Source organism: Suricata suricatta, chromosome 6 (assembly GCF_006229205.1).
Source record: "Suricata suricatta isolate VVHF042 chromosome 6, meerkat_22Aug2017_6uvM2_HiC, whole genome shotgun sequence".
Classification (NCBI taxonomy): domain Eukaryota; kingdom Metazoa; phylum Chordata; class Mammalia; order Carnivora; family Herpestidae; genus Suricata; species Suricata suricatta.
The window spans coordinates 29736509-29761456 of NC_043705.1; the positions used below are offsets into that span (position 1 = coordinate 29736509).

Genomic DNA, 24948 nt, shown 5'->3' on the forward strand with positions numbered 1-24948 from the left:
TTTAAGTTCAGGTTGTTAGGCATATTTCTCAGTTCAGACTTAAATTTGCATTTGTCATTATCAAGAAGAATTTCCTTTTTCTGAAGAAGGCCTTGTTAGCTAATTTGAAATAATTCATTATAGACAATATGTCTTTGGTTACTGAGATTATAAGGTAATGTTCACGGTGAGAACTAGCCCTGGCTTTTATGGTATGTTATCACTTAAGAAATAGTGAATTCTCCTAATGTTATATCTGAGGAAGTATGTAATTTGAGAATTGCATCTTCTAAGGAGTCCCTGCATCATAGCCATGCCCATGTGAAGTGCACCATCTGACCCACCATAATCCAATTGAACAAAGAAATGGTAACATGATTTGAGTGGTGCTTTTCCTTGCTTTGTTAACCATCACTACAATGGTCTGCAGCACAACTTTTCTTTTAACAAAGCTAGAACAGTTTTGGCTTCTTAAACTTCATACTTGGGTAGGTTAAGCTGCCATACGTGTTCAGTGTGAATAGTGTTTAAGTTGAAAATATTGTAAAAAAATTATATTTTTTCAAAAATATTTAAAAAAATAAATAATAGTAGAACTGAGCTGATGGTTGTGTTTATTGGTGCTGGAGTGCAGACTCTCCTGTGGTGATTGATAATCACTGTATTCTGGGTTCAGTACTTCAGGACAACCCTATTGGCAAGGTTTGCTAAGAGAGCAGGCTTTATTAGATTCCATAGTGTCAAGTGTGTCATTATGCATGTATCTGTCCAAAATGCAGCAGTAAAACAAACCTGATCTCCCTTTCCCTAAGCCACCGTGGCAGCCTCAGGCTGCTGCAGTCAGCGGCAGTGCAGGTACGGATCTCCACCTTAAGAAGGTTTTTGGCTAGTCAGTATAATGGTAACCTTACTCTAGTATAATCTCCACTGGCTTCTGCCCTTCACAAGCCATTGCTGGTCTGATTGGACTGGTTTGCTATTTTGGTTCACCTGGACCATCTGTGTTTTTCCCTAACAAGCTTATTTATGTTTGTTCTTGGGGTGAAGTATTAAAGGAGTTTGTTCCTGGGGTGAAGTACTTTGTTTTGGACTAATCTTTATCTTGGGGCAGGCTGACAACCAGCTAGCAATTCCCTGGTTCTACATACACTTCTGCCTCATGGCCCTACTCAGTTGATGATGTCCTCTGTGCCTTTCTGGAGTTTGTTGGGCTCAGAGTTGTAGTCAGTTCTGGTTCACATTCTTCGTGGGGGATCCATTGGTTTGCCCAAGTGCCCCATTGTTTTTTTAATAGCTACCTTAAAAGAGAATAAACAAGTAGGTTGTTTTTGTGTGGTTTGTGGGTTTTTTATAATCTCAAGCACCTGGCTGGCTCAGTTGGTAGGACCTATGACTCTTGATCTCAGGGGTATGAGTTCAGGCCCCATGTTGGGTGTAGAAATTACTTTTAAAAGTAATCTCTAGGGGCGCCTGGGTGGCTCAGTCGGTTAAGCCTCCGACTTCAGCTCAGGTCAGATCTCACACATTCGTGGGTTCGAGCCCCGTGTCAGGCTCTGTGCTTACAGCTAGCTCAGAGCCTGGAGCCTGCTTCTGGTTCTGTGTCTCCATCTCTCTCTGACCCTCCCCCTCTCATGCTCTGTCTCTCTCTGTATCAAAAATAAATAAAACATTAAAAAAAAATTAAAAAAAAAAAAAGTAATTTCTATACCCAACACGGGACTTGAACTCATGATCCCGAAGAGTCTCATGCTCTATTGACTGACCTAGCAAGGCACCCCCAAAACAAGTAGATTTTTAAGAAACTCTGAAGCAGAAATGATCCTACTTGCCTCTCTTTTTGGAGCTGATACAGCCAGTCCCCTATGTCTCTAATAGCTAAGTACCACAAGTGACACAGCAGGCTGCCAGATAAACGAGGCTTATAGATCCTTTCTAAGCTCAGACAGGGGCAGATGAGTTCATTTCCACATACGGCCAAATTATCATAGTGCAATGTAACTGGAGATTATAAATTTGAATTAGGCATTGTAACCTAATGATTAAGAACAAAGAATGTGGGGTGCCCTTCCTCCCCTGCTTATGCTTGCTCTCTTTCTCAAAAATAAATGAACATTTAAAAAAAATAGAAGTTCGATTATTAAAATGGTTATTTAAAAAAAAAAGGCAAAGACTAGCCAGACTTCCTAGATGTGAATCCATTGATCATGGACAAGTCACTATTTTATGCCTTGGTTTCCACCTCTTTAAATGGTTCTAACAGGGGCGCCTGGGTGGCTCAGTCAGTTAAGCATCTGCCTTTGGCTCAGGTTTGATCTCACGGTTTGTAAGTTTGAGCCGCACATCAGGCTCTCTGCTGATCGCTCGGAGCCTGGAGCCTGCTTCAGACTCTCTATCTCCCTATCTCTCCTACCCTCTTCCTGCTCATACTGTTGTGTGTGTCTCTCTCTCAAAAATGAATAAACATTAAAAACTTTAAAAAAATAAAAATGGTAGTAATTAGGGGGCACATGGCTGGCTCAGTCAGAAGAGCATGTGACTCTTGATCTCAGGGTTGTGAATTTGAGCCCCACATTGGGTGTAAAGGAGTACTTAAAAAAATAAAGTTTAAAAATAAAAGGGTAGTGGGGCACCTGGGTGGCTCAGTTGGTTAAGCCTCTGACTTGGGCTCAGGTCAGATCTCACATTTGTGGGTTCGAGCCCCGCATCAGGCTCTGTGCTGACAGCTAGCTCAGAGCCTGGAGCCTGCTTCCAGTTCTGTGTCCCCTTCTGTGTCTCTCTGCCCCTCCCCCGCTCATGCTCTGTATCAAAAATAAATAAAACATTAAAAAAAAATAAAAGGGTAGTAATAACAGTATCTATCTTAGGATTGTATGATTTGTTAATACATATCAAACACTTAACGTAATCCTCAGTACATAAGTGATGTTATCACTATTAAAGAGTATTCTAATTTTTTAAAATGTTTATTTTTGAGAGAGATACAGAGCATGAGCAGGGGAGGAAGGCAGAGAGAGAGGGAAACACAGATCCCAAAGCAGGCTCCAGGCTCTGAGCTATCCGCACAGAGCCTGATGTGGGACTCGAACCCACCAGCTGCAAGATCATGACCTGAGCTGAAGTCAGATACTCAACCAACTGAGCCACCCAGGTACCCCTAGAGTATTCTAATTTTGTTGGGATTCCTCTTTTCTTTTCAAGTTTTTATTTAAATGCTAGTTAACATACAATGGAATACCGGTTTCAGGCGTAGAATTCAGTGATTCATCACTTACATACAACACCCAGTGCTCATCATAACAAGTGCCCTCAACATCCATCACCAGCCTCCCTCTATCAATCCTCAGTTTATTCTCTATTGTTAAGAGTATGATTTGTTTCCCGTTGTCTTTCTCTTCCCCTCCCATATGTTCATCTGTTTCTCGCACATACGTGTGAAATCATGTTAGTTGTCTTTCTCTGGCTTCTTTCACTTAGCATAATACACTCTAGCTCCTGTTGGAACTTTACTTGATTGTCAGGGAAACTGCACCTTAAAACTACTTAGCTGTTTAACTGGAGAGTCAGGCATCTGCATTACAGGTAGAGATGAAAAGTTTCAGAGCAACAGCTATTGCATTTTGAAGCCCTTTGGACAGATCACCCCACCAGGGCCTGTGTTTCATAGTTTTAAGGTAATTGAAGTCATCATGTTTTGATTTCAGGGTTCTTGTTTTATAATCACTATTGAAACAAGGCAGCATATATAAGAGGAGCCCAATGCAGGGCTTGAACTCACAACCCTGAGATCATGCCTGATCTGAAATCAAGAGTTGGATGCTTAACCAACTGAACCATCAAGGTACCCCTGAGAGGATTTTTCCTGTTCTTGCATTGTCAGTATTTCTCAATCTATTCCATGTCATAAAGTACTTAAATTTTTTAGCATACTGAAATGCAAGAATGGGGTTATCTGCGGCCAGAGTTGATGGTTCATGGGCTGCGGCTGACCCACTTTCTGCCTACATATCCGAATGCTGAAGGGGGTCAATATGTCAGCATACTTGTGACTTCTTAGTGACCCACATCAGTTGGGAAGTTCCACTATCATTATGAAATAGCTAAGGAATTCCAATCAAAATCCATATTTTGACTTTTCACCCAGTCTCCTTTCCCCTTGAAGACCGTAAAGTACACAAAAATGGAAACAGTAGTTTTCCTTTGGTTAAAGCATTAGAATATTAGGATTTTTCAGCGCTCCCACGAAAGACCATCTAACATATCCTACCTTTCCTACGAGTAATTTTTCAGACCTTGGTGCACGCAGACTCAGTTTGTATATTATCTGGAGTGTCTTCTGGAACTGGTTGCTGGGCTTTTGACCTTGAAGAAAATCCTTTGAAGACTGGGCAGATAGGAATGTATTTCAGAAAGGCAATCTTCTTTACTATGCTCATGCCAATGGGGAAGTCATAGCTCTTGAGGCTGGTAGACATCTCACTGTTGGCATGGGCCCCAGCTTTCCACTGTATTAGACCTCGTTCCTCTGGGCTCCCTGGAAGAGGACAGAGAAATTACCAGGACCAGCAACCCTCCACTACCTCCCTTTCCCCTAACCCAGTCCTTAGACAGACTTCTGGAAATGCAAGGTCGTCATTCTCAAGTATTTTCTGGGACTGAAAAGTTATGGAATCCATGATTTCTCAGCTTCTAACTTGGCCAGAGTTCTAGGAAACCCTAAAAGATACTGGTTATACTTAGTATTTATTGTGTACCTATAGTGTACCAGGCTCTGTGCTAAGTGCTTTAATTTCTTTATCTCATTTCTCCAAAACATTGCTGTGGTAAGTATATAGGTACTATTACCAAATTTATATGATAAAGAAACAGGCAGAAAGGTTAAGTAATTGTCAATTTACACCTCTAGTATGGGGCTAGTGTGTGCTAAGCTGATAGGGACCACATAGTGCCCAGACGCTGCTTTGGGGCCAGGCAGGGATATTTAGAAATACTATAATCAGTATTAATATTCCTATTATGATTCTCTGTTTGGAAATTACACTTTTATAATAGAAACCTCAGAAAGTCAAGCTACTAAGTAAAATCTTTGTTGGTAGTATGGATACATAAAAGATCATTTACACCTAGGGGAATATTTCCTCAAGAGGCAGGAAAGGGGTGCATGAGATCTCTGAGGATTTTACAAGAGGTCTGAGGTTAGAGAAGACTACAACGCAAGTAGAAAGAGATTTCCACTAGCCCCACTAGCATTTCCTGAACTAAATTAATTACCCCTCCAAGTTTGGACTGTGGATGGAGAAAGAGCAAATGCGAAGTGGTCCATCAGCAGAATGCCCATCACACATAGAAAGTTGTATACAGGTAATTCCATGATTAAGGACCGGTTTCTGATTTAACCAGACCTGGATCTGAGTTCAGGTTGGGTAGCCTTAGGCAAGTGATTTGATCACTCTGAGCTTCAGATTCTTCAATAATGCACATTTAAGGACTCTTGAAGATTATGTGGCATGGGGCACCTGGATGGCTCAGTCAGTTGTGTCCAACTCTTGATTTCAACTCTGGTCATGATCTCCTGGTCAGTTGTGCAGTTGAGCCCCTCATCAGGCTCTGGGCTGACTGTGCGGAGCCTGCTTAGGATTCTCTCTCCCACTCTGTCCCTCCCCTGCTCATGTGCTTGCATTCTCTCAAACATTAAACAAAAGGATTATGGGGCATAACATCTATAATGATCTCTGGTAGGGATGGTTGCTGATAGGGAGTTGGGTTGAAGGATGGGAATGTGAAGATCTCAGCCAGGCAGTCTGAGGCTATTAACATCTGAGGTAGCTTAATCGAGCTACCCAACTCACAAAGCCCTTAAATAGACAGTCCACCGCCTCCTCCATCTCCTCAGATTGCGTGGGCATAGAGGCTGCCACTTCCCTTTCTCATGTCCACAGCCAGCCTTCCTCTAAATGGGGAGGAGCAAGTACCACCTATTAGTCCATGGGGTAACTGCTACCAAGAGTTCTCTCATCATCTGGTGCTGTCTGAAATTCCTGAAAGTGCCATGGCACTTAGGCCTTTCCTGCCCTCATTCTAACCTTACAGCTGTGTTCAGGCTGGCAAGTGGTGAGTGGAGGGCCATCATCCAGCTCCTCCAATCCCTCATCTCCCTGGAATGATGAGTCTTTAACCTCTGCCTCCATCGGGCTTTCCCTGATCTTCCAGGGACCCTCCAACAGACAATACGGTACAGTTGTTGGGACACAAGCCATAGACTGCATCAGGTGGACTTTGTTAAAATTCCAGATTTGCAGCCTTTTAAATCTCCAAATGTGAACTTCAGTGAGTCACTTAACCTCTCTGATTCTGTTTCCTTGTGAAATGGTGTTGATAGTATTTAGCAGGATAGTTTTTTTTTTAATGTTTTTTAATTTATTTTTGAGAGACAGCACGAGCAGGGGAGGACAGAGGGAGATACAGAATCTGAAGCAGGCTCCAGCTCTAGCTATCAACACAGAGCCCGATGCGGGGCTCGAACCACAAACCTTGAGATCATGACCTGAGCCGAAGCAGGACGCTTAACCGACTGAGCCACCCAGGCACTCCTTAACAGGATAGTTTTTGAGAATGAAATGAGACGCATAGTTTGATGCCTGACCTATAGTAGATGTTTGGTAAATGTTAACTATGCTTGTTACTCATTTGAGCAACTGGTGACACTCAGTTTTTATATTTTACAGGGCACATAAGCATGAGCCAGGAGGGTTCTCAGGGACCCACATGAAGTTATCTTCCACAGTCCCTGCAAAAAGCGCTAATATCAAAGAGAAATGTTAGGGGCTTTTCTAGTCGCTAGTATTATTTGGTAGTGGGTTTTGCCAACAAACTGATGATTCATTTGTATCTGCCCTAATCTAAGAAAAACAGAGGCTGCTCTCAACCTGGCTATCAAGAAATGTAAGGAAACAACTCAAAGGCCCCAAGATTGACTCCCCTAGACCCACCCTCTTCAAGACCTATGAGGCATGCCTGTGTCTCTGTCTAGCCACTAGTCTCTCCCTCCAGCTGGTGCACATTCCACAAGTCCAAACTCCCTGTCTCTCCTTGCAGGTCCTGCATTGCGTGGTCCTGGCCACACTTCTGATTGAGGGCCCATCTGCTGGAGTACATATGATTCCAGCCTAGTCCTTTGTTTCCCTCCCAGGGCTGACCCATACCTGGCACTGTGTTGTCCAGTATGAAAGCAAGGCACCCACCGACAAACATCTCTGTGGTCAGCAGCACAGTCAGAATCTGGTCGACTTCAGGAATGCCTGTGGAATAGGTCAAGGGCCAGCGGACATCTTGGCCTCATCTGGAGGCCAGAGCTCAGGGACTTTCTCCCCACTTGTGCAATTTACTGACTTCCTTGAGTCGGCATGGAGATGGGAGTGATACAAATCCCAACTTTCTAACCTATCTGCACCCTGTCTCCCCACCCTTGGGTTCAAATCCCAGTTTTCCCATTGCTACTTATTATCCTAGGACAAATCATTTAACTTCTCTGAGCCTCACTTTCCTCCTCTGCAAGGTAGAAGTGATGATAGTTATCTGTCTCCTGGAGCTGTTGTGAATATTAAATGAGCACATGTAAAGCTCCATAGCTGTCCATAGAAAGTGTTTTAGTAAAGGACAGTTGCTAATCACTTCTCAGGTTCTGGTTCACATCCGGAGTTGGACAGGATTTGTGGTTCTGTCATATGGTGCCCTTGACGGAGGGAGCTGTGCCCAGAGTCAAGCCCACCACACCTCCCCCATCTACTGAGACATTCGGACTAGCGGAGGCACCTGTGTTGATAGCGCCGGGATTAGACTCCAGGTAATTGGGCAGCGTGAGTCCGAAGAACATGGAAAATCCGAGCACAAACAGGTTTCGAGAGGAGTTCATGTCCACGAACTGCAAGTTGGACAGCCCCACAGCCGTAATCATGCCTGAGGGCGCAGGAGAACTGCTGGAGGCGCCGCGCAGGCCGGATGGGCTCCACCTCTCCGCGACCACGCAGAGACCCATGGCGCACAGGTGGCACTCACCAAAAAGGGTGCAGAACATGCCCCCCAGGATGGGGTCAGGGAGCGAGGCAAAAAGGGCGGTGAATTTGCCAACAGTGCCCAGGACTAGCATGATCCCCGCGCCATATTGCACCACGCGCCGGCTGCCCACCTGCAGGGGAGCCAGGGGGCAGCGTTAGACTCTAGGCTCGAAGCCTGGCCGGGCCGGAGGAGTTCTGAGGACAGGAAGGCGGGCGGGGCCTGTTCTAAAAGTGAGCACCAAAGGGACGGTTTGATGCAGGGCGGGACCTCTTGACGACAGGGCGTGGTTAGGCCAAAGTGGCTGGAGCTTGGGGCGGAGCTGTGGCACAGGGAATAGGGGTGGGGCGTTGTGCCGATCCGGCTTGTTTTGGCACCTTGGTAATTCCCAGAACGCCAATGTTGGGGCTAGACGAGGTGGATCCGTTTCCTGTGCCCAGTAGCCCTGCGATTATGCAGCAGATGCCTTCCGTGAAGATGCCCCTGCAAGGAAAGGGCGAGTTGGGGCCCTGGTCCAGCCTCTGCCCTGACTTACGTCCTCCCATCACCCTGGGCGGGCTGCTCGCCTTCTTGGGGACTGTGGAAACTGCAACTATCTGTCCATAGTACTCCCCACTTCAGGCCAGAGGTAAGTCTGGGAGCCAAGAGCCTATGTCCGAGTGCTAGTCCCAGGGCCCTGGAACTCACTCCCTTAGGCGACTCTGGGCTTCAATTTCCTCATCTGTAAAATGGGCATAATAAGGGTACCTTGTCTCACAGAGTCGTTAGTAGATTGCATAAGAGAATACACATGGAGGGCTGTGCACATGAAAGGTTGTCAACCACCGTAGTTTCCCTTAGGCTTCATTATTATCTCAACTACCCCTAACACTTAGAGTGAGCGGTTTGAGTATTCCATTTCATAAGTAAGAATGAGGTCTGGAAAGTATTAGTGACGTGATCAAGTCCACACCTTTGAGACTCAACCTTATCCCTACATTTGCTTCCTGAGTGGCCCCTGAGGGGATCAGACATTGGAGAGGGCAGGTGGCCATACCTGTTGATAGCATGTACTGGAGGGGGTGGTGCACCAGCCAGGCGGGCACAAGCATAGTAATCTCCGATGGACTCAATGATGCCGGCCAGTGTGGCACTGAACATACCCAGGACGGCAGCCGCAGTCACTGTGGGCAGGCCCCACTGACCTGGATAGGGAGGGAGACGGGAGGATGGATGCAGTAAGTTCTGGGTGGATCAGGGAGTGGATTAGGCAGTATGTGGGGGGGTTAAGGTATTTCAAGCTGGGGTGGAAGCTCTACAGTTGTGGCAGCTTATTTGGGATCACTCAGTCATGAAGCTGGAGTGAGGCTTTGAGGAAAACACCACTCTCCCTGCCACACTATAAATGTACAGCTAATGCAAAGCGTATCATCGGCTGAGTTGGGATCATCAGGGGTCTCATAGATGGTCTCAGCTGGAAGCAGAAGGGACCAGGTGGGGTGTCTCACAGGGGTAGGGGATGCGGATCCAGGGCGCAATAGCCATGATGTCCCCTCGGGCGTCCGTTCGTGCCTGGAACCCATAAGCTGTGGGGTCTGAGGGCAGCACATTCGTCAGAGTCAGGATATAGCAGAGCAGCCACACGGTCATGATGGCCAGCACAATCTGAAGTGGGGTGGGGTGAGGGGAGCACTGAGGGCCCTGGAAGTCTTGGTCCAGGCTAACCAGACCCTACCTCAGTCCTAGCCTTCGCCCCAGCCCTAGCCCTAGCCTTCGCCCCCGCCCCAACTCAGACCTGGGCCCCAATGCCTACTCTAGCCCCTGACTGGGACCTCATCTGTGCTCTGGCTCTAGCTCCTCTGCTGTCCCAGACCTGCCCACCCCCCATCCTTTGCCCTGGACCCAGATCCAGCCCCAGCCCTAGTCCCAGCCCCAGCTGCCTGTCATCTCCTCACAGGAAACATCTTGAAGATCTGGATGCGGAAGAGAGTGAGGCCCTTGCCCCAGCGGTAGACAGGCAGCAGGAAGGTGAGGTTACGCAGGTACTGGGAGAAGAGGACGATCAGGAGAATGGAACTGGGGGCAGAGGCACAAAGGAAAGATGGCTGGTAGTCTGGGCTGGGGCCAGGACACGAAAGGGGTGAAAGGGCTGGGGCTGGGAAAGGATCAGGCTTTGTGCCTGCTCACCAAGCTGAAATGCCCCAGTGGGAGCCAGCTCGGTCTCCAGCAGCTTGGAAGACAGAGAGGCCAATGAGGGAGACCGTGGGGGTGACTGTGAGAGGCCCTATGTAGCTGAGCAGGGCTCCAGGCAGCCCCATCAGCCCGATCACCACCTCCACCATGCTGGATACCATGATTGCACCCTGGACCTGAAAAAGCAAATAACGGTATGATAAGTCACTATTTAGAGGCTATGAACTCTACATTTAAAAAATAAACCCAAATAAACTCCTGGACCACTTCCTTGAATCCTTCAACTCACGAGTGGTCCTCACTCCCATCTAGCCCCCTCCTCAGGTCCAGATCTCTTCTACCCCAGGTACAAACCCACCTCACGTATCCGTGGGTGCCAGATATGAGAAGTGTTCAGGGGAAGACTCCAGTTACCGTAGATCTCCTCTGGGATCAGAGACAGGAACACACACATGGCCAGGGGACACAGAGAGGAAGAGAAGATGCTGCCATTAATGCACCCTGGTGTCTGGACTCAGGACAGTCACCCAGACTTCCAGGCTTTTGGGCCTTCCCTCTCCAGCACAGATCCCAGAAGTGTGCCCACCTTCTGGGGGGCATTTCCATCTCTCCAAACCCAGGATGGCTTTGGCTGGGACCAGAAATGCAAAGGCGCTGGCCTGGAACAGTGGCAGCCTGGAAGGAGAGGCACAGAGCAAAGGGGCAGGGGCAGGGGAGTGCAGGGACACAGAGACAGGGGAGATGGGGAGAGAGGATGCAGAGAGAAGGAGAGAGGGAGTCACACCCAAGGACAGACAAACAGAGGAACAAGGTCAGAGCATCGCTGAGAGAAGTTGCTGCACCCCCAGCCAGGCCTCTAACATTTTGGAGGCCCAAGGGAGAAATCAAATGGAGTCCCTGACCCACAACATGCCCCCTTTCCTTCCCAACCCCACCTCTGCACTGTGAGGGGCCATGTACAGGGATGCAGACAGCTCAGCTCTTGCATCCAAGCCCCACTCACAATCTCCCTCCATTCCCCCACCACAAAAACAACCATTTTGTGGCCACCCAAGCCTAGAGCTGTGCACACAGGGGCAGGGGGCCCCAGGACAATGGGCCATTGAAGAAACCCACACAGGCCCTAAAAGCAAGGAGTAGGTGGTCCTGATTACCCAGAGGAGGGCTTAACAAGAGAAGAGCCCAGCTAGGGTACATTCCCTTAAACCAACAGATTCTCGCCTTTGAGGAGCATCAGGGGCCCAATGTGGGATCCCAGCTTCCTGGCCCTAAGGCTGACTTGGAGGTAGAGTAGCAGTAGCAAGAGGTTATAGAAAGCCACTTTCCCCCCCAAAAAAACAACCCTCAGAGAAACCACTTGCTCCCACTGTGTGGATCACTGTGTGTTTGAGGGTGGGGAGGCAGCTCACCGGATGCCCATTGTGGTCTGGATGAGGGTGGTGATGCCCACGCAGGTGAATATGGTACCGATGAGCTGACTGATCATGTGCTGGTCGCGGCCCACACACAGTGCCTCAGCCAGGAGGAAGGGCACGGCAATGGTGCCGCTGAAGCATGTCAGGTAATGCTGGGGTGGGGGGAGTATATGAGGCGGGGCCCATAGGGATCACAGGGAAACAGTGGCGTCCTAATCATCCTCATGCCTGCCTCCATGGACCTGAACCCGTGCTGCCCCCGGCTCTGTGCTCACCCAGGACTGATTCTTTTATGAGGGATTCTCAGGGAGCTACTGCTTGCCTCTCTCTGGGTTAATAATCTGTCCTCAGGTTATTTCTGTGGCTTCTGTGGAGTGAGTCCTCTTCCCTGTGACTGCCATTCTGCCTGGCAGGTGACATGTTCCTGGGGCTAATCTCTCAGGTCCCATCCTATCCCCTTCCCACCCCTGCTTGGTGACAGTCACTGTTGTTGACTTAGGTTTCTCTTCCTGTTACCCATGATAAACTTGTTGGCCAGGAAGGGGACAGGGATCTTGGGGAGGATGCTGAGTGGGGGTGGGGAAGCCCTCCAGAGAAGCCCACCTGGAAGCCCAGCAGAATGCACAGGTACCAGGGCGGCACATCCTCAATCTTGTACAACATGTCAAACTTGGGTTCTGTTGGCAGGGACGTCGTGGGATCCCTCGTGGAGGGCCCTGCTGAGCCCAGGGACTCGTGCTGGGGCAGCAGAGAGAAGGAACTCAGGGGAGAGTGATGGGGACCAGCTAAGTCCATTCTGCCCCAGAATCAATCAGGTAGACTGAGTGGCTGTCAGATCCTCAGAAAGGGGTCCAAACCCCATCGTCCCTCTCAGTTCATCTACCCAGCTGTCTCTTGGCCTGGCTGCCCTCAGCTCACTCCTCACACTCATTTGTGCAGGGATGAGTCCACTCTGCTGGCTCCTGGAGGGCTTGGGACCAGGGCATTCCACCCAAGAGGATGGACCCCTAAGTCAGAAGGCCTGGGGGAGCAACAGAAGAGGGGGCCAAGAAGGCTGAAGTCTGTGGACAGGCCCTCTTGGGCACACTGTGGTCTCACCCTTGCCCTGTTGGAAGTCTTCGGGGTTTCCCTGGGGGTGGGAGAGGTTAGGTCCCTGCTGGCCCTCAAGCTAGAGTCAGCCAGTCCCAAACCTGATGACTCCCGCACCGTCACTGCCACCCACACGCCATCCCCCAATTGCTACGTTCAGCCTGAGATAGTCACTCTCAATCAAGTTCATCAGAACTTTTGTCTCTTCCTTCCCAGAGAGAAGGCCTGAGCAGGCTCTCTGGCTCCCACCCAACCCTCCCCCTTACCCAGGTCCCACCCGCTCCCCAGCACCTGTGTCTGGCCCTCGGGGTCCTCCTGGGCCCTCATCTTTGGGGCACAGGTGTGAGCGGTTCCTGAGGAAAAAATGGGATGGCTTTAGGAAGGCCAAGGAGGACTTTAGTCCACACATCAGACATTGTTTGAAGTAAATCTATAACCAGATTCCCAGCTCTGATTGCGAAAGGAGGACCTGGGTGGAGATAACGTATTAACTCCGGCCATGGTGGTAAAGGCCACCCAAGCCTCTGCCGTCGGAGCATGCCCTTCCCTGACTGCACCTGAGCCTGGGCATGGGACCTGTTCTTGTCTCCAAGAGAGGGCCAGAGTGCAGATGAGGGGTGGACAGTCTGGGAAGTTTACCAAACCCTGGGTGCGGTGGTAGTAGCAGGGGGATACTTATTAGGTCACACTTCGAACAAGACTCTTTCCCACTTATAATAACAAGTTAATAATTATCATTATCATAATCACTCTCTTTAATGAGGAATGACCGCATGCCAAGCAATTGCTATGTACTGCTGTGTTTAACGCCAGGCACTAGACAGTATTGGCCTCTTTTATAGCTGAAGAAACAGATTTAGAAGATGTGATCTGACCAAGCCCACATAGGTAGCAAGGTTTTAGAAAACCATTCCAAAAACTCAGGTTGGCCTAAACTCCGGAGCTCATGCTATAAATCAGCCATTAAAATTGATAAAGGCCTGCCCTCCCCACACAGCCACTTACCCCTCAGTGTCCCAGAGGCCCAGATGGGCCAGCCTTGCCTGTTCCCTATGTCAAAACAATGATTCCCTTCCCCTCCCAGTCAGTACTGGCTACCTAATTCACAGAACCCAGTGCAAAATGAAAATTTGGGACCCCTGTTCCAAAAGCATTATGAATTTTAACATAGCAGCAGAGCATTAAACCAAATATAAGGCCTTTCTAAGCACTGGGCTGTGCATGTCACACAGCCCCTGAAGCCTGCCCTGAACTCAGCCTATCTCCTCCTCCTGGCAAGCCCACCGGCCTGACCAGGGGGTTTGGAGCTGGCTGAAAATGGTTGGGAGGGTCTGAGGATCTGAGGCTCTTCAGCTGGTGGGAATGGATCTAAGGTTCCTGGTTCTGCTCCCCTCTGTGCTGCCGCAGCCCCAGCCCCCCCAGGGCCCACCTACTTCCGGGTTGCTGTGCCCACGGCCTGTTCCAAGGACCCACAGGCAGCAGTGCTCTCCACCTGGGCAGCAGCTTCATGCCACAGCCGTGGATCCGTCAGCTTGTCCAGAACCCAGCTCTTCCTCTGTTTGCCTATGTTCTCCTCTCCCTTCTTGACTCTTGCTGCCAGGTTTCCCAAAGTTGTCTGACCAGTTCGAAGCCTGGAAACTGCTCCTTAGCATTTTTCTCCCCACCTGCCTCTCTCCACCCCAGTCAGTACTCCCCAGGGAGCTATTGAGATAGAGCCCCACCTCTTACACTTAAGTGCACAAGTCCCATGGACATTCAGTTCAACCTAGCCACATGCCATACACACAGAGACAAGGTAGATAAGTTGTACATGGTCTCAGATACACACATAGATCCATAGCACCCAAACTGTGCCGCAAAGTGTGTCTAAATCACTCTATAATCACAGGACTACACAGATCCATGTCACAGGATCCCATCTCCATACCCAATAGTACAGGCAGCTCAGCTGCTTCCTTGGGTCCTGGCTCTCTTCCTGGTGACTAGGGGTTCTCTCCTGGGGAGAAGGCCAGGGAAGAGGGGCCTCAGGCAGCTAGGGACCAGGTAATGGAATGTAGGGGGCCAGGCTGCAGTACCGCTCATAAAATCTGGAGGGGTCAGGTCCGGCCTGGGGCACCCCTATTTCTCCAGCAATGACCTCCCCATGTGCCCCCCAAAATCTGAATCCCCTCCCAGCTGTGCCACTACTCAGCCTGGGACTTGGCTTGAGCCTCTTTTATGCTCTAAACCTTGGTCTCTGTGTCTGTCAACTGGGGATTAGAGTGTCTGTTCTGTCCACCTCCCAGGGCTTCAGCAGATCAGAGAGACACTCACAAAAGAAACTACAAGGTATAGCACTGTCTGCCCACAAGTTCCCAGAGTTAGGAGGGGCCCAGGTGGAACCCTTTCCTCCATTGCTAAGGAAAGGTCTCACAGGCTGGAAGAATTTCTGGGGAGAGCAGGACTTAGAATCAAAATACTGAATCCAGCACATTCCAGAACCCTGTCCTGCCCAGTCCCAGGCTGAAACCTAGGGCTCAGTCATTCATGCCAGCTAGGGTCAGAGGTAGAGTCCAGAAACTGAGTGGCTGTTGGGCATAGACCCAGTTAGACTAATGTTCAGGGAGGGGCACAGATAGCATAGAGTGGCTAAGTAGGCGTGTCCACAAGGTAGGTGGCTCATGGAGTTTTCCTTTTCTATCATGATGGATCTGGGGTTTTATCATTCATATAACTGGTTCCATATGCTTTGAAAGCTTGCTCATATTTCCATTCATGACAGGTCTCACCTACCTCTGGAAAACTGTAGGGAAGTCTATCTGGCCCTCTCTAGGTACAACCTCAGCAGAAATGCCAAAGTCTGACTTCCCAGCCCCACAAGCACCTTTTGCAGAGAGAAGGAATTAAGAAATGGAGGTCAGTAGGTTTTATTTGAGTCCAGAAGGGAAGGCTCCCCACAACACATACACCAGGCCCTAGTGGTCTAAAGCCAAAGCGGGGGTGGGTGGCACATGGCTGCCCTGCCCTCCAGGCAGCCTGCACAAAGGAAGGTGACAAATCCAGAGGAAGCCCAGCTCTCTTCAGGGGTTGAGCAGGAAGGGGAAGGAGTAGTTGGACTAGAGCTCTGTCTTTGTGGCTGATGCCTCCTCTGAGCAAGCCCCCTGGGGGCCTCCACACAGCAACGCCTCCAGAGACCCTCGACCTTGTTGGTGAGCTTCATAGATCTGGTCTTCTCCAAACTCCCCCAGGTAGTGGAAACATGTCATGGAGAGCCTAGGGGAACCCAGCAAGAGCCTCAGACCTTGCCTGCCCCACAGCAGGGGCTGATCAAGGCTCCAAGGTCTCCATTCCACCCCCACACTCCTGTCATCACCTGGTGGGCCAGGGGCCCCCTGTGATCATCACGCTGATCTTTGGCTCTGGCCCCTTGCTGAGTCCTGGGCCCGTGAGACGTTTCATCTGGTTCACTTCTCGAACCCCATAGCTGGAAGCAGTGGGGAGGAGAGGGATACAGCATTTGTGGAAGCTCTGCCAGCAAGGGATCCATCCCCACATGAAGCTGAGCACACTGGGCATTTGCTGAAGTCAGAGCCCAGATTCTGATCTTCCCTGATGGAAAACTGAGGACCAGAGAGGGAAAGCCTCTGGCCCAAGGTCACACAGGAACCATATATCCTGGTCACCTACCATTCTACTTGCTCCCAGCTCCAGAGCTCAGACTGCATCCCAACCAGCCCCATATCCTAGACCAAAGCCCTAGTGGATTGTGTGTCTGGCATGAGTGGAAGAATGAGAACCTCATCCCATCAGTCCTACCCCTGGGGGAGGGTGATAGGGGTCAGACTTTTGACTCACCCTTCCCAGGTCTGGGAACAGCTCCGGTCCAGGACGTCTGTGTATACTGACTCACTCAGCTCCTGCTGCCCCCCTGGATCCCGGGTGTGAAGCTTAGCCTCTGCCTTTGTCAAATGTTGCCACATCTAGAACAAAGAGGGGCTGAGAGCCAAGGCTTTGGGACTGCTCAGTGGTGGGAGAGAGACAGACAGGAGCCTGGGTCTCTGGGAGGAAGTGAGGTGGCAAGGGAGCCTTTTGAGCAGGAAACTCCTATGAGCCGGCTTCACTGCACCCCCACAGGTTCCAAAGACTGGGTGTGCTGAGGTAGGATTCACTTCCCTGGGATGGGGTGGGTGGGAAAGTCTGAAGTCCAAGTTAGGCCTGAGCACTGGGCCTCCTTCCCCAGGGCACACCTGCCCATCAGCACATGCTATCTTATTTTATTTTTTAAAGTTTATTTATTTATTTTTTTAATGTTTTTAATTTATTTTTGATACAGAGAGAGACAGAACATGAGAGGGGGAGGGGCAGAGACAGAAGGAGACACAGAACCGGAAGCAGGCTCCAGGCTCTGAGCTAGCGGTCAGCACAGAGCCTGACGCGGGGCTCAAACCCACGAACGTGAGATCTGACCTGAGCCGAAGTCGGAGGCCTAACCGACTGAGCCACCCAGGCGCCCCTAAAGTTTATTTATTTTTGAGAGAGAGAGAGAGAGAGAGAGAGAGAGAGAGAGAGAGAGAGGGAGAGAGAATTCCAAGCAGGCACCTACACTGTCAGTGCAGAGCCTGACATGGGGCTCAAGTTCAGAAAACATGAGATCATGACCTGAACTGAAACCAAGAGACAGGTGCTTAACTGACAGAGACATTCTTCTTAAACCACAAGAACAAGGAAAGGAAGAAAAAAATCCAGAGCCCAGTCTTCAATGACACGTGTGCTCATGGGCTCCTCTTCCCCCATAGAGATACTCACGCATGCTTGACAGGTTTGTGTGTGAAAGCGAGACACACACATACTCACATATTCGTGTACTCAACCCATGTGCACACATGCACATATACACCAGTGCTCCCTGGTCATGTTTTGGGAAGGAGCCCCAACCTGAGGATAAGCCTGGAAAGGAAGGAGTCCGAGAGGACAAGCTGGTGACTCCCTATGGTCTCAAAATATTTTGGGGTAAGTGTCCCAGATTATCTGCTTACTGTTGAGCAGAGAGATGAGTACACTGAGGCATGGAGGTTTAAGTGAGGTGAAGGTGGAAATATCATGGAAGGCTAAGTCTAACCTGATACCCTGGGGTTGAGGATTTAGAAACCAAAGGCCAGGGGTGCCTGTGTGGTTCAGTCAGTTAAACATCCGACTTTTGATTTCAGCTCAGGTCACGCTCTGGCATATATAAATAAACAATTTAAAACAAAGAAAAAGAAATCAAAGTCCAATGGTAGAATCTGAGGTAGAAGAAGGGGACTGTCTTCAGGAGGGGCCTGGACAGGCTCAGGGGAACTGCTGGGGAGAGATACTCACCTGGTAGGCCACCGCCCTGCAGGCATCACAGCGCAGGTGAGCAGGCATATGAGCTGAGTACTTCTCCTCATCGTCCAGCTGTGGGGCAGTGGCTGTGAGTGGAGCCCTGTCCCCAAGGTCCCCTGGGATGCCCCAGGCTCCCAGCAGCAGCAGTATCAGTGGCAGTGACAGCCTCATGGTCTGTGGAGCTGGCTCAGTGAGCATGGGCTGTGGTTGGGGTGCAGGTGCGTATGTGTGCAGTGGGGGCCTCCCCGGAACTCCTGACCCAACCAATGGGGAACCAACACCTCACCCCTCCCTCTCTCTCCCTTCCCCCAGGGGCCTGAAGATGCCACGTGTGCACCTCCTCTAGTGGGATCCTTGCTCCAGCCAACTCAGCTCCATTTCACAGAGAAAGAGCAATGACATAGAAGCGGGGCTGAGCCTGGGCAAGGACACACGGGAGCCGAAATCTCCCATATCCTGGGCTCTGGCAACTCAGTGGGCACTCTTGGGGGAAGAGGTGCTTGATTAGTGTCATTTTTATGAGCACATGAAAACTCAGAGAGAGGTGACAAATCCAAGACCATACAGCTACAAGGGCCATACTGAAATTGGAACCCAAACCTGATTGACCCCAAAGCCACTGGCCACTCTGCCACCAGGAGGAATGAGGCCACAGGCATAGTTGTCAGCCTTGGGCGCCCTCCCTGGGAGGTAAGTTTGCTGAGGCAAGCATGCCACAGCACATGAAAGACACACATGGGTTTCTTCCCTGAGCCCTAGAGCCATAGCCAGGCATGGAAGAGAGCATTATAGGGGGGTGTTAGGGGTCGTGGCAGGAAATCAGAAATCAGACAACTTACACCATTCATTCCGACCATCATGGCTCATTGGGTCAGCGATTTATTGCACACCAGGATGAGGTGAGGGGACCGGGAGCGGCCCAGGGCCCTCCATGCCATCAGAACCAGCATCTCTGGCCATGAGAAGATGTTCAGGTTATTATGACTCATAGTTCTCCTGGTCAGCTTCCAGTCCAAGGCAGAGAGGCAGGCAGGCAGACTTCAAGGGATCCAGACCCCTCAGAGGCCTGGAACTTAAGTAAGGCATCGATCTCTGTCCCTAACAACTGCTTTTATTGGGAACTCTTCTTCCACAAACTCATCACATCACTTATCAGTTCAACAAGCTTCCACCAGTTCAAGCTCAGAACTCACACAGACCCCCATGCAAAGCACCTCCTACTCCACTCATCTCTCTCAGGCCTCCTCAGAGAATCCTACAATCTCAGGGCAATTAGAACACAGGCCCTTCCTTGCTATGCCCAGCCTGCAGAGCCGCCCCCTCTCTGGGCATGGTTGCCACAACTGTTACTGAGGCAGTTGAACCAGCTGAGGCTCCAGGTCTCTGTCCCTGCCCTCACCCCAAGCCCAGGGGCATCCCTTTTACTGCCAGCCCTAATTCATCCTCCATTACACCCAGAACCCAGAACTGTCAAGAGGCTCAACTATCCTCTGCTTGTAAGTCCTTCCTGATGATTCACTTATCTGCTTCCCACCCTGGGTGGGGATAGCATGAGCCCTCCACTCCTGGCCCTAGGATGAGCCAGCTCAGCTCTGAGGGCTTAGAGAAGCCAAGTCAGATGCAGAGGTTGAGGGGAGGATAAGAGGCGGGGCTTCCAGCTGCAGACTACAGCCGCCTCCTCACCTACCCTCCTTCCCCAGGCTGACTGTCCATAACCATAAGCACTTCCATATTACTTCCCTGCTCTGTCTCCACCTGCTGTCTCCATAGCCTCCCTTCTCAGACCCTGCCTGGCCCCGGGGCTGCACTAGCCACTTTCCCACACAGCCTCCCAGGCCAAGGCTCATATCCTCTTCCAAAGAATAACAGAGTTGCTAGCCAGAGTCCCCCTTCCATCCCATCAGTGCTCACTAGCCTGTTCCACCTCAGCTGGGTCCACCATTCAGGGAGGGACAGACAGTGCACTACCTTGGGGAGCAGCCCAGTCCTCTGCGGCTCCTATTTCTTGTTGCCCCTAGTGAACCCCCACAGCCCTTCAACTTGGCTCCTGGAAACAACTCTTGAGACCCCTCGCTTTTACACACACACAAACACACCACACTCTGGGAATGCTTGGGAAAGGAGTATACAATTTTGTTGGGGAGGAAGTAAGCAGCCACTTTCTGAGTTCCACCAGCTCCATCAGTCCCAAAGTCTCAGATACATTCTCTGAAGGTAACTTCCGATCTGAAGAGTGGATGGGATGAGTAAAAGAGGTGACAGAAAGAAAGAAGGGCAGGGGACTGGATGCCACAACCTCCAAGGCTATCAACATTCCCCAATACCATGAGGGATCAGGTCTCACACTGGGAACAAGGACCGCTTGCCGGGCTGGGCAGAACCTGAGCTGTTGGGTGGAGCACAGAGGAGCAGAGGCGGGGCGGGGCTGGGGGTTCCACTCACTGGCAGGTAGTACATCCCGTCCAGGTGCCCCGCCTCGGAGGCCCAGGGTAGCTGGGGGCCGCTGAAGGCTGGCGGGCCTGGGGATGGCGGCATCGAGAGGCTGGAGATAGGCCCATAGGCGGGCGGGTAGAGGCCGGAGCCCAGGGCCAGCGGGGTGTAGACGCGGCGTGGTGGCCCCGGGGGCGATGGCGGCAGCAGCACCTCTACATATTGCCCGCTCTCGGGGTCGAAGAGCAACCGTAGCCGAGGCTGCCGCGGCGCTTCCACAAAGTAGTATCGGCCGCTCTCGGGGTCCACCAGGACCTTCCCCGGGTACGCGGTCCCAGGTGACTTGCGCGCCCCCTGGAAGGGGCCCTCTGGGGACCGGTCCATCGGTGGCGCTGACGCAGCGCGGGGCTGGGGCGGGGCCGTTCTGCCTGTCAACGCCTGGGGCTCCCGCGGGAGAGACAACTGGGCCGCAGTCGCGGTCTCGGGGGCCACACGAGGCGTCTCCAGTTTGGGCGCTATCCCAGGACTCAAGCTAGGGTTCGCCTGAGGGGAGCTGGGACAGGGTGGTCTGGGTGGTTGGGGCCCGGCGGGCCCTATGGGCGACTGCTGAGGTGAGATGCGAGCGCCTCCTAGAGGGCTGGTCCGCCCCTCGCCGTCAGGGACTAGACGCTGGGTCTCCGCGTCCCGGTTCCCTACGCCAGAACCGCGCACCAGGACTCCCCCGGTTCCCTCCGGACGGCGGCCCAAGGCCAGTGCACCAGGCAGGCGGATCTCAGTGCGCGCGAAGGGTTTCGCCGTGCTGTTCTCTGCTCTCCGCCTCAGGACCCCGTTAGGCTGCGAAGCATCCCGGGGGACTGTGTCTGGGGACGGCTCTGGGGGTTCATAGCGGTGCGTCACGACTGGCAGAAAGTCCTTGAGATAAACAGAAGTGTAGTGAGCTGGAGATGGGGACTCCAGCACCTGGAACTCTTGTGTCTTGGATGAGCCGCCCTCCTCCCCTCGGGACTCCGCAGGAGGCACAGGCAGCCCCGAACCTGGTGTTCCCGCTGGAAAGCTTGGTGCGTACGTGGTCTTCACCATCTTGCGCACGTCGCGGGGCCGCGGAATGGCCACGCGCGGTCGTCCCGAGGCTTCTTCTCCAGGGCCCGAGACTTCCCGGTGCGCATCGGCATCCTGGCTGCCCACGAGACGACCGAGGGGCAGCTCGGGGGCAGCCACTTCTGGCGACGGCTGACTGCCTCGGAAGGCAAGATTCCGCACCTCCCGCGTAGGCTGACTCTCTGTCTCGGTGAGCTCGGGAGCCCTGGGTACGGACGGTCTAGGCAGCGCCAGCTCCTCCTGTCCTATCCCATTTAGAGCTTCCGACGTAGGTACTATCGATGAGCCCTGCAATGTGGGATCCCACGTCTCTTGAGGAGCTGGGTTCCAAGTCCCATTAGTACGATCTGGAGCCTCCAGTGAGGACAAGGCCGGCGGGGACAGACTCCTACTGCCCTCTACGATATTCCTAGCTGCCGGTTTCGGAACCTCCCATAGGTTAAGAGCTTCGGGGGATGGGCTTCTTGTCCTGGCAACACCCTGATTCCACTGAAAACAGGTCGGTGGGGAAGGGCTGCTTCTGCTGACAGTTTCTTCGATAGCAGGATCCTGATTTCCCCTGGCAGAGGATGCCTCGGGGAACGACGGGCTACTTACTCTCCGAATAGCTCGATTCCACGTGGGCAGATTCTGGGGGGACGGGCAGTGAGGACCCTGTATGGTCCCATTTGGAGCCTGCCACAGCGGGGAAGAGCTCCTAGGCCTCCGAGCCTTATTCGGAACCTCTCCGGGATCCCTAGACTCAAAAGGCGGAGATGGTGCCCTCAGGATGGTTCGATCCAGAGTCTCTCGCGAGAACCGAGCCTTGAGTTCCTGATTGTGCGCTTCCTGAATCTTCTCCCCTGACTGCAGGAAGATACTGGAACTAACCGGACCCAGAGGCTCGGTCCCCGGCGCGGGTTTATCACGCCGGATTGCGCGCTCTCTGAGGCTAGGCCACGGCCGTGGTGCCCTGGGAGAAGCTGAACTGTTGTGCACGCGGGGTGGCCGAGACCTGGCCTCCTCTAGGACCTTTCGGGTACTGCGGGCCGTTTCCCGGGTCGCACACTCTGGCCGCCCCGTGGGCTCGAAGTTGGCGCTGCTCCGGACAGGGGCCGCAGGGCTTAGTTTTCTGGCCAGTGCTGTCTGCACTAGGCCCGCGGCTTCCTGCAGGCGGCCCAGCGACTCGTCCAGGGAGCCAGTGCGCAGAAGCAGTCGGGGGCGCTGCGCGCCCGCCTCCCGCGGAGGGCTCCGGGGTCGAGGGCGCAGTTCAATCTGACGCTTGGGCACAGTCCGGGGCCTGGAGGGCTCGGCACTCTCCTCCAGCGCCACCTCCACACACTCGAACTGCGCTGGTGTCCCAGGACTTGGCCCACGGGGCCTCAGCTCCAGGTAAGTGGCCCAGCGGGAGCCACCGTCGGGGGCCTGGGGCGTCAGTGTTGCGCGAGCAGGAGTCGCGGGCCCGGGCGGAGAGAGGCTGCGGAAAGCTCCAGCGGTGAGCTGTTGCACCTCGCTATCCGCCGCGTCGGAGCGGTTGAACAGGGCCCCGGCGCCGAAGATGACTTCCATCTCCCCCGACGGCAGCACGCGCAGCTGGGGCTGGGGTGGCCGCGGGCGGGAGCCCGGGCCTCGCGGGAAACCCGAGCCGGTCCTGAGCTGCTGGCGGCTATTCTGGGCGCTGACGGACAGGCGAGGCTGCGCGCCCGCCCCCAGCGCAGGGGCCACCCCGGGCCAATTCGCCCGGCACTCCGCGTCCGGCCCAACGTCTGGGGGCTCTGGAGAACCCGGAGCCGTGTGGTAGGAGCCTGACGAACCGGAGGAGTCCTGGCGCCGGGCGGGGGCCGCAGACAGCTGTCCTGAGAGCCCAGGCAGGGCTCGCGGTGCGAGAGCGGTCAGCATGGTGGGGCTGGACGCCGCGCACTACCTCCCTCACGTTAGCCTCCGCCGGTGCCGCGGACGCCCGCACTGTCCCCGCCCCGCCCGCGGGTGTCGTGAGGGTCACCGCGCCTTAAAGCGGCCGCGGCCGCTGGAGAATCGGTGGCGTCGCCAGCAGGAGAGCCCTGGGCTATACCTTTCCAGTTTTCTCTTCTGGCGCGGGCCAGAGGACTATGGTCGCTCTCCAAGCTTTGGCTGACATGAAGGTGAGGGAAAAGCAGGTGTGCAACTTGAAGCCAGGGGCTAGGCCCATCTCCACTCCTCACAGGCTAAGAAACAGGCTGAGCAGGGTCATGCCTGACAAGCACCATGGTGGTGTGGATCAGAATGTGAGCCAGGAGGCCAGGACCAGGATTTCAGGCCAGGCAACTCAGATCTTGTGAGCCCATCAGCCCACAATCTTTTATGGGAAAACATTGCTTGGGGGACTCCCCTGACTCCAACAGTTGTGCTAGGGTCTCAGGAAGGTGCTTTCCCTGGCTGGACCCATTGCTTTTCATGGAAGGAGCTGGAGTGGACAGCTCTAGCATTCCCAGACTGCTTGGCACCTAGAACAAGCCCTGGATGCTGATGTAGGGTCTCTCAGGAATGTCTGGGGTAGCTGTGGCCCCTGTCTAAAGACTGTCTGAGGCGAAAGAGCTCTGATCTCTTCCAAGCATTTACAAAGGCCCACTCCAGTCCCCACCACCTCAGGACTCACCCTGGGGGCAGGCACTAGTGGGGAAGGAGCCACCACCTGTCATAGTCCTGGGACAATGACAATGGGCATCATTTACCCTTAAACTTCTTGCTTCAAGTTCCTCCTATGATTCAGGCCCCAGCTGGCCTTGGAGCAAAAGCACCAGCACACCCAGCCCCACTGTATTCATCCTCACACTGACCCAGGTCAGGCTAGACTTGACAAATCTGACTCAGCCTCTGAGTGGGTCCCCTGCCTGAGTGTGTCCCCATGATCACCTTGCCATCAGAGATGGCTTATGAAAGGATCAAGCCTGCCTATCATCTAGCCCCACATAAGCAACTTGAGCAAGTCCTAGACCCTTCACAGACTTTCCCCACCTTAAAAATAGACAGCATTGTCCTTTTCCCTTTCTTCCCTTTGTGAAGACTTGAGCTTCTGTTTAAAGGACGTGTAAGAAGATGCAAGTGTGATTCACAGGCATAACATTTTTGTTATATGATGGACATTGATTTCCCGAATTCACTGTGGTCCTGGAACCCATGGTCTTTGATGTCTATGGTCAGGACTTCACTCACACATACACACAGCCCTTCCAGCTCTATAGCCAAGTTGGGAGAGTTAAATTTACCAAGGCACTGGGAGTGGGGTGGGGTGTTTACAGGTATCCAGGGGTAACCAGAGCTGTTTACATAGGGAGGGATTAAATACCAAGAGTAGGAAGGACAGTGCCTATTAGACAACAAAGTAGTTCTCCCCTCTGCTACACCCCCACACTTT

General features: G+C 52.4%; 3 protein-coding genes across 3 annotated transcripts in view; all 3 read right to left on the reverse strand.

Annotated features, from left to right (window-relative positions):
- SLC23A1 (solute carrier family 23 member 1) overlaps positions 1-14453 on the reverse strand; it is a 15772-nt gene extending 1319 nt beyond the window's left edge. Inside the window, exons 1-15 of the mRNA XM_029941178.1 lie at positions 14433-14453; positions 14138-14319; positions 12982-13057; positions 12219-12353; positions 11610-11767; positions 10787-10875; positions 10559-10626; positions 10195-10376; positions 9963-10083; positions 9516-9672; positions 9065-9212; positions 8406-8511; positions 7789-8161; positions 7179-7274; positions 4244-4510 (exon numbers count right to left, since the gene is read on the reverse strand). Of these exons, the coding sequence (XP_029797038.1) occupies positions 4263-4510; positions 7179-7274; positions 7789-8161; positions 8406-8511; positions 9065-9212; positions 9516-9672; positions 9963-10083; positions 10195-10376; positions 10559-10626; positions 10787-10875; positions 11610-11767; positions 12219-12353; positions 12982-13057; positions 14138-14319; positions 14433-14453 (2160 nt within the window). The 3' untranslated portion in view covers positions 4244-4262. The remainder of the gene's footprint in view (positions 1-4243; positions 4511-7178; positions 7275-7788; positions 8162-8405; positions 8512-9064; positions 9213-9515; positions 9673-9962; positions 10084-10194; positions 10377-10558; positions 10627-10786; positions 10876-11609; positions 11768-12218; positions 12354-12981; positions 13058-14137; positions 14320-14432) is intronic.
- A 1133-nt stretch (positions 14454-15586) lies between these two features.
- MZB1 (marginal zone B and B1 cell specific protein) lies at positions 15587-18264 on the reverse strand. Its single transcript, XM_029941551.1, has 4 exons — positions 18042-18264; positions 16539-16663; positions 16057-16167; positions 15587-15956 (listed from the first exon to the last, which is right to left on the reverse strand). Exons 1-4 carry the CDS (start codon positions 18243-18245, stop codon positions 15800-15802), a joined length of 597 nt encoding a protein of 198 aa, XP_029797411.1. The 5' UTR covers positions 18246-18264; the 3' UTR covers positions 15587-15799.
- A 626-nt stretch (positions 18265-18890) lies between these two features.
- PROB1 (proline rich basic protein 1) lies at positions 18891-23464 on the reverse strand. Its single transcript, XM_029942015.1, has one exon. It carries the CDS (start codon positions 23451-23453, stop codon positions 20388-20390), a length of 3066 nt encoding a protein of 1021 aa, XP_029797875.1. The 5' UTR covers positions 23454-23464; the 3' UTR covers positions 18891-20387.
- Between the last annotated feature and the right edge of the window lie 1484 nt (positions 23465-24948).